This window comes from Taudactylus pleione, unplaced genomic scaffold, assembly GCF_031769625.1.
Source record: "Taudactylus pleione unplaced genomic scaffold, aTauple2 ptg000729l, whole genome shotgun sequence".
Lineage (NCBI taxonomy): Eukaryota > Metazoa > Chordata > Amphibia > Anura > Myobatrachidae > Taudactylus > Taudactylus pleione.
In genome coordinates this window covers 1,234,135-1,249,670 of record NW_028285131.1, presented here as the reverse complement: position 1 = coordinate 1,249,670, position 15,536 = coordinate 1,234,135, and the positions used below count along the sequence as shown (strand labels likewise).

The following is a 15,536-nucleotide window of genomic DNA, read 5'->3' as shown; positions in this document are numbered from 1 at the left end:
GGAGTTGCACTAATGCGCTGTCTCCATGAATACTCCTTAACATCAGAATTCTCTTTTACTAAGATGGCTGCCGTTTGGTCTTCTGCACATGGGCGGCGCCATCTTGTCACTGTGTTAGAGTGCCTCAGTGTAACACAGACGTTTTTCACTTAGCTCCAGAGACCCTGGGTATATCCTGCATATACCTGCACCGCTACCATCATACATGAGCGGCTGGTCCTCTGTATGTTCACTCCATCCTTATCCACTAAGTGTATAACTGTGAGTACGGCTGTACAAACACCTCTACTACACTTCAATAAACCAAACACCAGGTTAAGTTCTAAGGCTGCCTGCTGTATCTGGATTCCGCTGGTGTCTACTAGTATAAGCCATACTTGCCTACCCTCCCGATTTGGTCGGGAGCCTCCCGAAAATCGGGTGCCACTCCCGACCTCCCGGGAAGGCAGGCAATCCTCCCGGCTGCCAGCGACCCCTCCTATCCCCCCGTACTTACATGTAAAGCCCCCGCAGCGGTGACGCGATTCACGTGGAATCGCGTCATTTTGGCCCCGCCCCCTGCTTCACACTGCCTGTAATATAGGCAGTGTGTAGTGGGGGCGGGGCCAAAATGACGTGATTGCATGGCTCCGCCCCCCGCCCGCAAACTCTCATCCACTGGCCGCCCCCGCCCCCGTTTGTTGGCCACGCCCCCCAGTCATGCCGATCTGGCTGCTCCCTCCCGGAAGGGGCAGCCAGATTGCCGGCAAGTATGGTATAACCCGCATTCCACCATGAATAGTCCACACGTGTCAACACTGGCAACACAGAACAAGAGACATTCTTGTCACCTTCTCTTGATTAGAGAGAGCTTCATGGAGGACTCCTACAAAGGGTTAAAAAAGGAGCATTTCCAAAGCTACTTTTGATATATACCATCTACTCTAATGCTAGCTAACGACGATAGGTAGCATTATCCTAATAACAATCTATGCATCCAATAAGACACCCAAAATATAACTCCTAACACCTAGTACCCTAACTATAGTTAATTTAATGGAAGAAAAGAGCCCCAAAAAAACCAAAATGGTGGATAAAGCAAACATGGCAGGAAATGCAAAAAATAACCTCCTGAGGACTAGCTCTCCACACAACTAGTACCTAAATGACTGGTGGCCAGAGCCTGAGTGAACGGCTAACTGGTAATTGGCGACCTAAGGCCTGCATGGGACCCATGAAGATACAGGCCTGAGGCCTGACATACTGGAGACACAGGCTAGGGGTGGAGGCTTGAACACTGGTCAGTGGCAAACGCAGGATTTTGAAAGGGGGGGTTTCCAAATACTTGGTTACAGAACAAGGCTAACCACAATAAATATTCCCATATATATATATATATATATATATTTGATGTGTCGATGTGTTCGGCATTACACACACAATGATGCAGACACACAAACAGACACACTGTGACAAAGACTACACAGACACACACACGCACCTCTTTCACTTAAAGACTTGAATGCGGACAAATAAGTACAGCATCATTTATTAAAGATCCCCCCTCCTTCCCCGCAGGCACACCCCACATGTGATATACACACACCTGCTGATCTGCAGACCGCCCATACACACACAGCAGCAGCCGCGAGGAGGGGAGCGCGGTTACGCCGCCGGCCACCGGGACCTGCGGGCAGAAGCAGATGATGGCCGTTTAGTGTGTATAAACAACCATCATCTGCAGATATATCGCTATAGTGAGTACCCAGCATAAGGGTCTTATTCAGCATCGAATTAGCACATACAGTATGCACTGCTGAATGCAGATTACCTATGGTGTCTCAGCCGGTGGAGGGAAGAGCCCAGGATGTCCATCGCCTGACGGAGATTTCCTGTCCTCTTTGTTGTAACTGCGGTGGCCATCTTGCATGACCCCATAAATCACTTAGCCAGCCGATGTTCCCGCAGATTGTCCGATGCTGCGTTGTACAACGTAGCTCGGATAAGTAATGCAGCAGGAGGCTTGCGAGCAGTTTTGCAATTCCAACCTAAACTGAATAAGGCCCTATATCCTTAACTCACTATATGCACAAAGAATGCATTCAACTGATCGGTTTAGTAACTTGCTGTATTTTCTACAGGAATATAAAGAAATGATGTACATCGATACACTCTGTTTCCTTCCATGCCAAATCAACCAAGTATGTTTACCCAATCTAGTGTCTGTTAGCATTCATCTGATCATTCTTACAGGGTTCTTCCTTTCAGCTACTCCCACATTTTGCTCTGGTGTTTATGGACCTGTCATTAGATGCTCAGGGCCTGATTCAGAGCTGCTCGTAAGCGGCCGCTCGTTCGCTCCGAGCGATGTTCGCACATCTGCGCATGCGTATGGGTCGTAATGCGCATGCGCCAACCAGTCAGTGCGGTCGGAAAACGTGTGTTTGCAAAATTGCGAGTGCCTGCTAATTTGAGTGACAGGATGAGGCGTTTGTGGGTGGTAACAGGGGAAGGTGCTTGAAAACGGGGAGTGGAGATCCGAATGCAGGCGTGCCAAACGGTCAAAACGGGCGTTTTAAGGGTGTGCATAATTAACAAAGCAGCGTCATCGACCACGTCACGGTTGTCTCTTAGCCTGAACTGTTCGCATGATTGCGGTAGGAAAATCCAACCACAAGCACTGCGAGCAGTTCAGACGCCTTTCGATGTACTCGATTCATCTAATAAATAGCGGAGATGACGTATGATGCGAGTGGCCAGGGGGCGTCTTTTCAAAATAGCGAGCGCATGCTTCGTTCGCTCGCTCAGACATAGAGGCGTCAACAGACCGCAAAGAGCGAGCGCTCAATTTAAAAAGCCGGCCCCTTTTTCTGAACGAGCGAGCTCAAATAGCGTCCGGCTCTGAATCAGTTCCTCAGTCCTATGTTGAAAAGTTCTCTCTTTTATGTCCCATGAATTTACCTCCATTATGAGAGTGCATTTCGCTGAGGCTTGTTACTTGTCATTACAGTCTTGTAATTTGTCCAATACTTCATCTTTGCTCATTAAATAAGGGACTGTGGGCCTGATTCAGAGCCGGACGCTCTGACCAAAGCACTCGCTCTGAATCAGGGCCCTCCTACCTAAAAATGGAGCGGCCTCCTGGCCGCTCGCATAGCTGTGGGTGACCACCCACAGCTTATGCGAGCGGCCAAAAAGATGGTCGCGATGTTCTTGACCCTTGCGACGAGACCCTGCGGTAGGGTCTCGCTGCCGCAAGCCCAGGAGTGCTTTTGGCTCTATCAGAGCCAAAAGCACTCCCACTGACATCACTAGTGATGTCAGTGGGCCCCACTGACTAGTGATGTCAGTGGGGCCCACTGACTAGTGATGTCAGTGGGGCCGTCCCCAGATGGTAGGCGTTCCCATGGGAAAAGGGGGCGTGCTGTCACTCACCATCGACAGCACGCCCCCTTTGGTGCGAGACCCATAGCGACAGCTTGGCTGTCGCTATGCGGGTCTCGCGCATGCGCACGACGGAGCTCCCTCCGTCGTGCGTATGCGCATTATTGCACCATCGACCCTCTTGCGAGCGCTCATGAGCGGGTCTGAATTAGGCCCAGTGTATGTACACTTTCTATGTTGTCATGTACAGGTTCCTTTAACAAACTTTCTTGTTATAGGTTTCGCAAAGTGTCTTGTTCATTCAGGGCTTTGTTTATAGACCTTGATTTCGGGGCTTTATGTGCCAGGTAGAGTGCACAGAAGTATGGCTGTCATGTTATTCCGGAAGAGTGCTACTGTCTCTAGCATTCTATTTGTACGCTCCTTTCTGTTGCCAAGTCACATTTAGTCATTTTTTCTCAGCTGGCTGTTTCAACTGGATCTTTCTGTAAGGCATCCCAAATGCTTTTGGCATTAGGTTCAAATTTTATGTTAAAATTGCTGGTCATCTTTAACAAATGCTTATGGTTGCTTGTGCCTGTCTATCATTCTTATTCCATTCTTGGTTATCAACCTCTGGCCTGTCTGTTGTAGAAAAATTTCCACAGAACATCTCTGGTTAGCACCATCTCAACCTTACATTTCCACAATTGATAATTGTCATTATTCAGTTTAGCCAATGTTCAAGTTCTAAGATGACGAGCATTTTATTTTCTCTTCTTTCCTCCTTTTGAAATACTGTCAGTTTACTCACACAGACTTTGCAGATTTCACTGGAAGATTGTTTTTATTGTCATTTTGTGCTTGGTTTCTGGGCTCCTGATCTGTTGCTACATTGTACAAGCATTAATATGCAGGGATAAACTGTGGCAAAACTTTACTGTGGCCAGAGTAGGTAATTTCATAACACAACATGGAGGATAACAGGAAGAAGGTAAAATAGACTACACTTTCTTAATGTAGTGTGACTATAAAGTGATAGCTTAAGACTCACCAACTATTCCTCTGGTATAGCTTTGCTATAACTGTTGCTATACTCCAACACAGAGAACACCATGCTTAGGTGGGGGAACGGGGCACTGGAAGTATCAGTCATATGTTCCAAAAGTGGGATTAACGTGGATGAACTAGTTGGGGAGGGTAGATTTTCTCCTAAAACATGCACTGAGCTGCAGAACAATTTCTGTTGTACAACATCTATATTTTTTTTATTTTGGTATGATAACATTTAAATATTTATTTCAGAATGTTCCATGATGGCGGTCCTCTCCTTATTAGCATCAAATGCAAAATAGTTTTAATACATAACAAAATATTCTAAACTGATGTAGTACACCGTACTGTAGCTCCCGTGGTACGGCAAGCCTGTCACCTAACTAAGAATGATTTCGTGCTCTGTGCTGCTTGCCTGCAAATCTTACGTAGATCCCATGTGGACTAGTTTATGATCACTTGTAATAACTCAATGCTTGTTATGGCACGCTGGTTGTTCTGCCCTTGTGACACATTGATCATGCACGCCGGCTAATTGTAATACAGAGGCATCTTTTCTGTCGCACTCCGTCCTGTGATTCTGAATGAGATTTCTAGATGACATTCTCAAAATACCAAGCAGCCAGTGGGAAAGAGCTGCATGTATAATATCATTAACTATTAGTGATTTACAGTCATATTTACTATAACCTCCCAAATTAATATATTGAATATATTAAAAATGCATGCACAGTAGGAGTACATATTTAATTAAAATCTTTAATGTGCATTGCTTATGCTGAGTTTATATAGTGTTTGTGTGCATATATATATATATATATATATATATATATATATATATATATGATGCCTAATTCTGATTTCAGTCAGTAGCTTTGACTAGAGTTCTGTTTTTCGTTAAATTTTTTCCCGTTCTCATCCAACTTACATTCTACAGCAGTTTATTTTAATGTATGTCATTAGTCATGCTTGCCTTATTGCCTTATCATCTAGTTCCAGCCTTTGTACTGGTCCTGAGTCATGGCTGCAATCTGCAATATGGAGAATTATGCAAGGAGGACTGCCTTCAAATGTGGGTGGGGTGGGATGGGGGGGGGACCTGGGAGGAGGTGGGGTGGGATGGGACGGGTGGGGGACCTGGGAGGAGGTGGGGTGGGAAATGTAAGGGTGCAGCAATGTGGAACAGGAGTACCAAATCCTGCTGGTTTAAATGGAGGATTATAGGGTACACGTGCACTCCTACTCGGTGTGTGTGATGGGGTGTGTCTGGGGAGGACAGGTGAATGGGGGGGAGAGGCGTGGAGAGATGTGTGCGTGTGGGGAATGCGTGGGTGAGCAAACAAATGAGGCAGACAGTTTGTGTCGAACCCAACCTAATTTATTGGGTGAGGCACAATGCTTCCCTAGGTGGTCCCGTGTCTAGGTGTGGGGATGAGCAAATGGCTCTGTGCAATCCTTGATCGGGGAGTGGGTGGACCCTTTATCTGTACGGTCCTTACTCCTGCAGGTCCCCCTGCTGGACCTGTGGTCTACAGTCTTCCGGGAACCAGGATGCATATGGTGTTTTGAAGTCCAGTACAGTAAGCAGTGGGTGGCGTCCCGCACTGTCTCTGGGAGCTATAAACCTACCGGTAGGTGGAGAGGTGTCCGTAGTTCTGTGCAGCGTTGGTTTTGATCCCAGGTGCTGGCCAGGTGGTTCCTGACACCTCCGCGAGCCCGCGGGGTGTCTAGCAGACGGGCGCCCGTCGGTGTTCTGCTATGTTCAGAGGGGTGATGCGGAGGTCTGCGCTGTGGTTCTGCCCCACGGTCCCGTGGGGTCAGTCTGGTTTTGCTGTGTGCACTGCCCGGAGGGCAGGGGGGACCCAGAGTCTGCTGGGTGTTGCAGTGCTGGATCTTCTGCAGCTTGGTTTTACGCTGGATCTGGTCAAAAATATAATGTGAATAACTTGTGCAGCAGTGGTGTGTGGGGGATGTGAGCTGCATGTGTAATATCATTCATTATTAGTGATTTACAGTCATATTTACTATAACCTCCCAAATTAATATATTGAATATATTAAAAATGCATGCACAGTAAGAGTACATATTTAATTAAAATCTTTAATGTGCATTGCATATGCTGAGTTTATATAGTGTGTGTGTGTGTGTGTGTGTATATATATATATATATATATATATATATATATATGCAGAACGCCTAATTCTGATTTTACTCAGTAGCTTTGACTAGAGTTCAGTTTTTTGTTACATTTTTTACCGTTCTCATCCAACTTACATTCTACAGCAGTCTATTTTAATGTATGTCATTAGTCATGCTTGCCTTATTGCCTTATCATCTAGTTCCAGCCTCAGTACTGGTCCTGAGTCATGGCTGCAATTGTTATACTTCAAGGGAACCAAATCTATTCTTTAACACTGTTTTTTTAACATCTTTCAGACCCTCCTAGGCAAGCACTAGCGGCTGTTTTCTCGTCTCCGTTGCCTACTTTTTCCCAGCCCGTCATTCATCCCTTGGTGAGAGTGTATGGAATGGTTCTCCTCGCCCCAAAACTTTTCACATGCTCCCACAATCAAATAGAAATAGTAGGCTGAGGAAGATTTATTATCGGACTGCTGTCGCTGTGTCCTGCTCACGAAACGCGCAGTATTCTAAAGCAGTCCTCAGGGGTGTTGGTTGGTCACACCACCAAATTCACCACATTCACGGACACTTCTGTTGTACAGATGGAATAATGTTACAGTTGATTATAGAAAATAAAAGTTCTGCTTTAATAATGTAGCTGAAAAGTTTATAATAGAATTAAAACCCGTCTGCCTGCAGTGCAAGGGTCTACCAAAGCGCCTTGTTAGGCAATCTGTCCCACCATGTGGAAACCACATGGTCCTAAATTATTCTGATTTTATAATACCTGATGGTAAAAGTGAGAAGTGAGCCTTTTTTATTATTATTATTATTATTATTATTATAATTTTTATTATTATTAATCCTTCGTTACCGCTGCTCGAACAAAATAAAATAAAATTTATTTTTATTTTTTAATTATTATGTTATCACACTTCCTGTGTTCCTTTTCCCTTTTTTACTAATTGTCATTTGCACACATTACAATTTTTGAGAGCCCGCAATGTGGCAATTCCGGCATCTGTGACGATGGGGTAATCTCATAAAAGAAATGCTCTCAGCCTGTGAACAGATCGCTCTGAAATTTATAGACAATGAAGATAAAGCTCAAAGCTTAAACTAATCTGTTTTCCAATATCGCCAAAAATCTAATTTTCACGTTGTACTCACAGCTAAAAGCATAAATGTGTCAGAAAAAATTACTTTAAAATTTCATCATGGAAAAATAATTATTGGCGGGCTATTTTTATAGCAGGGGACGGCTGCTTGTGTGCAGCAAACACAGTTATAGGGGATGTTATGGGGAGAGAAACAAGCCAGTGGTATAAATATTAAAGCTTCCAGAAGACTCTGGGCTGGAAGGAATTTATCATTAATTAAATTACATATAATGTAACAAGTGAAAATAATATCACAGCCTGTTTGTAAAAATGTACTGTGCCTAGCTATAAATTGATGTTTAGAAGCCAAAAAAACAGTATTTATAGAAATAGGCTATAGCATGTATTTGTAAATGCAAAAGTAAAAACTATAGCAATTTGGGGGCCTTATACCAATCTTGGGTGATATACAGCAATATAAAGGACCAGAGCTATTTATGAATACTGTAAGGCACCTACTGCTTTTGTTTCTTAATTGATTGGATTTTTTACGCTTTTTACAACAGCTAATGCTATCTGAAGATAGTGTTATGTTGTCTTAGCTATGGGTCTTAAAGCACAGGTGAGGGAATTTCTCCCTGGCTGGATACACAGCTCTTCCCCCGCATCCAATGCCAGACTGGCCTTCTAGCACTACTGGCAAATGCCTGAGGGGCCGATGGACTGGTCCGGCCACCTGAAGGCCCAGGCAGAGCAACTCTGCTTGACCAGCATGCTGAGTTGGGACGTGCAGCAAGGCCACGTCCACGTGACTCTCGACTCACCACAATGACAAGTGATTTACACGCACAAAGAACGCCAGGGCCGATTCCTGCCCCTCCAAGTCCATCCCTGTCTCCATCTTATCTGAGTAAATATGCTGGGTCTGAACTAGGCAGTCAAGTGATGGTGAAAGCCCCAGAACAGAAGAGTTAGGGTCTCCCTTAAGGATGGTTCTTTGCTAAGCACCAATATGACCATTGGCCCTACTGATACAAGATTATGGGGGAGACCATGTTTTTCTCTTCGGGTGCTAGACGGTAACATTACAAGCCAAAAACAATTCTGGAGTGCCACCGCCATTACAACATTTACAAAAGTATTACATGGGAACTAAAAATAGCAGTGTCTCCCCTCTCTCCTTTTTTCAGCTAGTTTGCTCAGCTTAGGTTGATAGTTTGAAGTTTGGAGACAAAGACATGCTTTAGAATTTCGTACTGTAATTAGAATTTGAGCAGGACTATCTGCAGCGAGGTACACTCACCCAGGCCCGCCAAGAGCAGCGCTGGGCCCCAGTAAAAAATGGTGGGTGGCCTAATTGTGGGAGGCGAGGCCGTGACCCGTAGGTAAAAAAAAGAAAAGTATTGCAGTGCGCGCTGGCGAGGGGGGCGCAGTGAGCCCCATCAGCCCGGCGCATAACCAGTGGGGGGCGCGATTAGCTTGATTGCTTCCCCCACAGGCATAGGAGAATGCTGTGGCTGCTTCTTAGCAGCCGTGAGCAGTCTCCCAGTGCAGCCCAGCACACAGCAGCGTGTAAGGGAAGGGGCGGTGCCGGGCCCCTCTAGCAAGCCCGGGTAATTAGTACCCCCCCTCTCGGCACTCACTCACTTCGCTGGGAATGCAGGCTTGGGTTCTCCTGTTTGGGGAAGGTTTAGCGTCTCTTCTGTGAGGGAAGGAGTTGGAGCAGGGAGGGAGGATAGGAGGGGGATGGACCACGTGGTGCCACGCAAGACATCCTCAATTACCACCTGAGGATGCCTATGCCTGCACAATGATTTGCTTTTATCACCATCATTACTAGATGCAGTGATAAGTAATACACTGCATTCTTGTTCATGCAGTCATCTGTGAGATTACCTATGTTCTAAAGCCGAGCATTCACAGGCAGATCTGGATGCTTGGTTTGAGCTTCAGTTAATCTGATTTAGCCACATGCGTGCAATGCTAAATCAGACACATCTGTCCATTCAGCCCGAATCCTATAGCATACAATGTATGTGATCAATAGATGCCCACGTACAGCACCTACAGTCATCTTTCAGTCATTGTCTTCTTTTACGTACCGTAGGTAGAATGTTTTTAGAAGGTGTTATAGTGCATATGGGTATTTCAGCGTTAGCGGTACAGCATATCGAGTTGGTGTTGCTATAAAAACATTGTTAAACTATGAAAAACCTAATTTACGATAATAATTAATCATGAGAATTGGGGTTGCTGATATTGAAGACATGTTGTAACCTAGGGGTAAATTTACTAAAGTGAGAGTTTTTAGAAATGAAGATGTTGCCCATAGAAACCAATCAGATTCTATCTATTATATTCTAGAAGGTGCTAGTTACATGTTAAGTAGAATCTGATTGGTTGCTATGGGCAACATGTCCACTTCTAAAAACTCTCACCTTAGTAAATTTACCCCCCAGAGTCAAACCATGTAACAGGTCCCTTCAATGATATAACTTCACTTCTATAGCAGCTAACTGGTAAAGCGTATGGAATCATTGCATTACAAATTGTCCCAGCTGCATTCTGCCTACAGGATCCTACTAGCAATATGGAGCCAGAGGAATACATGTGTGCACTCTATTAGCTTCAAAAAGTAACGTTGCCGATTCCAAAGCACTGCTGCCACAAATTGGACCTACGGTAATGTATCCCTGCAGAAGACCTGTGAGTGCCGCTCCCCTGTGCTTACCTCCTGTATATATCTTTAGTTATGTCACAAAAAAACAAGGCATGTACTGTAACAAGTTGTTCATCTTAATCAAACATAGTATGTAACCAGGAGGCGACACATACTGATGCCTTTTATGTGCTGCATTTTCAAATGCTGATTTTAAATGATTTGCTTGCGGATAGGTTACCTATTCCAATCTTCACACTTTACATCATGTGTAACCCGGGGACTCAGAAGCCTTCTAATCATCCACCCACACAACCATACACAGACTTCCTGTGCTGCACTCATTGGAATGATTTTGTTGGATATAGAGGAACCTGGTAAAAGTACCGTATGTGTGGTGGAGTGGTCTGGCGGGGTTGTACATTAAAGGATTCCCGGTGCAGACATGACAACCCGTAATATCTCTGCATAAACCGCGTCTGGTGCTGCTGCTGCTTTACCTATGGCCCTATCTGTAGGTGATTGTCCAGTTTTCTCATGTGACAAAGGTGTATTGTTAAAGCAACAAAGCTTTTTTCATTCATCATGTTGTGTCTAGTTAGTTTTTAATAAGACATGAACTATTGAATGATGCTCTTCTTTTACGATTTGAATAGTTGAACGTTTTACTCTCTTTGGTAATAAGATGTCGCAATGTTGAAAGAAAGGTAATTAGTGCGTCGGAGCAGTGAACCGGCCTACAAACTTAATAAAAGCTTTGTCTGAATAAAAAGATCTCTCGGCTTCATTGTGCCTTAACAAATTGGTAGCGGAGACAGATAAATCCTCTTTTATTCAGGGACATCAGCAGAAGCCCTTAGTAAGCCGTCCCTTGTACAGTACTTTCAGCGGAAGCTATCATTATTTTTAAAGTGTAAAAAGTAGTATCAATTGATAATATTTAAATGAAAATCCAATTATCATTAAGAACAGGTCGCTTGCTGGGAATTTGCCATTCCAGATAACACAAGTTTCTTAACTTGATGTATCGGTAACCAATAATGCTGTATTTAATTGGTTTTTACATGTTAACTTAACATAATTGGATTTTGATGTTTTGTTTTTGTGTAACTGAATATTTTAGATCAAAGTGCTGTTACAGTATGTTGCATGTATGTTGACTTGGCTTTGCTATCTACCTATACAACACAGAACAGTTTATTTACAAATAATCCACGTATATAATAACCTGAACACTGGATGTCTCACTGTGCAGTGTTATACCCCTTTTACACTGGAGCTAAAACCCGGGTAATTGCAGGGTTAACCCGGGTAGCTCCTTGGTGTAAAAGGGGAGTGGGTTGGATCGCTGGGTCGAGTGACCCGGTAATCCAACCCAGGTAATTTGCAGGGTTTAACACTGGAGTAACCCGTGAAACCCTGCAGTGTGAACGGCGCACTCCGGGTCATGATGACCTGGAGCGCGCCACATGCCGGCCAATTGATCCGGCTTCACTGGCGCTTGGAGATGACGTCATCTCCAAGCGTCCACTTCAACGCCGGGAAAAACCGGGTCTATGCAAACCCGACTCCGGTGTGAATGGCTAAATTCCAGGTCTGATCCGGATTGGAACCCTATTCCAACTCTGGGTCAGACCTGGAATTTAGGTGTAAAAGGGGTATCAGTCAAGCCTTTTCTTTCATCACCAACTGATGAACAGTGGTTGTAACTGGGGCCAGGAGCTGCTGGGTCAACAAAGTAATAATTTTACATAGAAACCGCCATTAATGGTGTTCGTTGGGTCCATGTCCATGGCTGAATTGGGCTTCCAGTGATATTAAGGGAGTGGGAACCAAATCAGCTAGTTATCATAATGACATCAAATTTGATATGAGGAAATTCAAGGTACTCCCTGCTTGGGTTTTCAAAGCACGCTAACAATTTCAGATTAAGTGTAATATGAACCTAATATTTGCTATATCAGCTGATACTCAACCCAACTATGTAGAACTGCTGGAGAATGATAAAAATGAATCCTGACATCAGCTATCGACTGTCCTAACACATGTGACACTGACACATCCCACTTACCTAAAGGTACTTCATCAAAACACAAGTGAATGTCACACAGAATAAGAGTCTTGAAACTTCCCCAAAACTGTATAATGGTCCACTCTCTTTCCTTGAAAATTAGGTGTAACGATATTTATTTATGATATTTATTATGTGTAATTTTACCTAGGCTAAGTAAATTGTGTACAAAGGAAAAAACTTTTTAGGCACTAAAAAAACGCAAATAATGAGAAATGCATTATACAATATGACATTGTAGACACTGCGCAGTTTCCCCATATAGAGGACACAGGCACCTCAGAAACCAACAGCAAAAACATATTTAATAATTACTGACATACGTATTATAAGTTGTTTTTGTTTTTTTCGCAGTGGCCATTATTTATTTAGGGGGCCCTCATTTTCTTTCACCATGATATACCTAAAAGTATTTATAATAAACCTAAAAGTTTTTATAATTAGATTTCTAGGAAGTGATGATACAAATAATCTATGTTTGACCCTGCACCTGTCCCTGCTGACAGGTTCTTATAAGGGTGGAGATTCTCTACCTTGCATTTCTCTGAGCAGAAGCATGAACATTGAATGGCTCACAGTCTCAGAGTGAAAAGAAATGCTCTATGCAGATTGGTGGATTTGCACAAACAGTATATATAAAACCATGGTTGTCCTCTAGTAAATGCAACTGTGTAGAGATATAAGATTATTATATATAAACTGAAAATAGTAATTTACAGTCTGAACGCTTCAAAGAATGAAAAAATGCTGCAGAAGGAGAAGGTTATTAAGGTGTACACCCACAAAACACCATAAAGTAGACAAATATAGACAAACGGGATAAACCTTGCACAAAATCTCAAACTGGGGATAAATCTCTAGTAATGGTCTCTTAAATAGACAAGGGTGTCACCCTCAATGGTTCATGTATCCGACGTTAGGAAATTCAATTGATTACTTCAAGATGAACAAGTACATGTGTAGGTCTTCTTCTTAAAAATATAACGGTCTGCCCAAAACAACAAAGCTGTCACTTTATTGTCGGATGACAACTTCCGGCGGAATTTGCCGGAAATGTGTGTCTATTGTCTATTTAAGAGACCATTACTAGAGATTTATCCCCGGTTTGAGATTTTCCGCAAGGTTTATCCCGTTTGTCTATATTATATATGAAATGTCCATAGACAGTATACACAGAAACAATTTGTTTTGTTGAGATACCCTCAAATCTTTTGGTTTGTTGATGCATTATAAGTTGTACTGTTATTTTTAATTATAAAGTTGTATGTTCTTTCTAATCCTTTCCTTAAGGTGATGTGATGAACTTACCACCGTACCTTAGGATGGACTTTTTATTAAATCGAGGTGCTTCAGGAACTAGCAGAGACTTGGGCTTAGGGCAGGCTTGCTTGGAACCTCAGAAAAGCCGAACTCTGAAGCGACCCACAGTTCTGGAACCAATACCCATGGAAAACCCATCAGCGCGAGAGGTACAGTCGTGGCAGCCCAGTGCGGGGGCTGGGGCAGCAGCAGCTGCACCAGTACCTCCACGGGAGGCGACAGAGTTAGGACAGGCAGCTAAAATAAGCAGTTCACAAGAATCGCTGCTGGACTCACGGGGTCACTTGAAAGGAAATAATCCTTACACAAAATCCTACACCCTGGTATAACAGCAACAAAAAAAGCTTGTAAATACTAACAAATACAACAAAATGCAAATCAAAGCTACCTTTTTCTACTGAATTCCAACATTTATAATTTAAATAAAAGATAAAAAAAAAAAAAAAAAAAGGATTGCCAAAACATTAAGAGGAATTTACAGACAGTGCAAAGACTCCAATTCTGTCCCTTTGGATCACCAATATAACATTCATCTCCCTGGATGTCAAACTCTTCAAAGGATTTGGGGGATTTTTTTTCCTGTCATGTTTGTACCAATTTTCTACAATCTGGTGCATGAAAACATTTTACTTGAAAAGTTCCAACACGCCCAAACTAAAGAGTAGACTTAATCAAAGAAGATTAAGATATTCCTCCCCCCTCCCCATTTAGCTTTTGTTAACTAATGCTAATAATTAATTCATTTTGGTTACCTAGAAAGCTATCAGAGAAGATAGACTTTTTATTTATTTTTTTATTTCATTATCTTTAGCGACTCTTTGAAGTTTGTCTTTTGAGGAATAAAGGGTCTTCTGCCTTTCTGCTGTGATGCCTGCTTTAATTTGCCGGCTCAATCAACTTTTTTGTTTGTTTACCAATAGCTAGAATATGCACTATACAAAGCTTTAAAATAGGTTTCAATTTCAAACCCAGCTTGCTGATATTCTGTATGTTCATGAAAAAGCAATTTAAATAATACCTCCTTTTTATTTATCAGGGGAAATTTATGCGAAGTCAGACATGTGATGAAGGGCTATCTTCAAAACATTAAGGGCTCTGATCCACAAACTGTACATTCCCGGTGTATAGCTACATATTATATAGCATCGTTTGGTCTGGGTTGAAACTGTTTCTTTGCAGTTCAATGGAAATTCAGCACCATGGACACGTAGGTATCTGGCTTGTGGGTTCTCTTATAGAATGACATCAACAATGTTATTTTAAACAATGTTGAGTGAGAGAACACGCTTCCAAATTGGGAGTATAGCTTGCCTAGATTGTCAATCAATCTGCAGAGTACACTTTAGTAGCCTCTTTAGCAATTGTGCTCTAACGAGGAGGATTCATACTAAATCAAATATATACACATTAGTGTTATGTGCCCTGTTTTAATTAAATGGAAAGTCTGGGTTGTTGTCCATTGTTTAAAATGCTGCCACGTAAAACAAATCAAACAAGCAAATGTACATAAAATTTAATTTTATCTAAAACATTAATTCAGGTAAATTACTTCAGTTTTTCTCAATTATATATGGCTTTATATGAACAATGATGTTTGGTGCATTTATTAATTTAATAACTATTGTTTATACATTAAAAAAACTACTGCTAATATAGTAGGCCTTATCTTAAATAAAAAAAAAACAATTGTTAGCTCCTTAATTAAATGATAGTAATGAACATCCTAAAGTAAATATGTCATTATTTAATAAAAATATGCTGCTGTCTGACACAATTCTATTTAAAAATAATTATTGTCTGGGCATTAAAGGCAATTGGTATAGCTGAATACACATAGTGAATAGTTTGTGTTTACTGTGAATTAATTCA

The 15,536-nt window shown here is 42.5% G+C and overlaps 1 protein-coding gene across 1 annotated transcript in view; it reads left to right on the top strand.

Moving 5' to 3' along the window:
- The window catches only part of DSCAM (DS cell adhesion molecule), a 95,033-nt gene extending 80,332 nt beyond the window's left edge, over nucleotides 1-14,701 (top strand). The window contains exon 7 of the mRNA XM_088456952.1: nucleotides 13,638-14,701. Coding sequence (XP_088313078.1) covers nucleotides 13,638-13,996 — 359 coding nt within the window. The 3' untranslated portion in view covers nucleotides 13,997-14,701. The remainder of the gene's footprint in view (nucleotides 1-13,637) is intronic.
- Nucleotides 14,702-15,536: the final 835 nt, after the last annotated feature.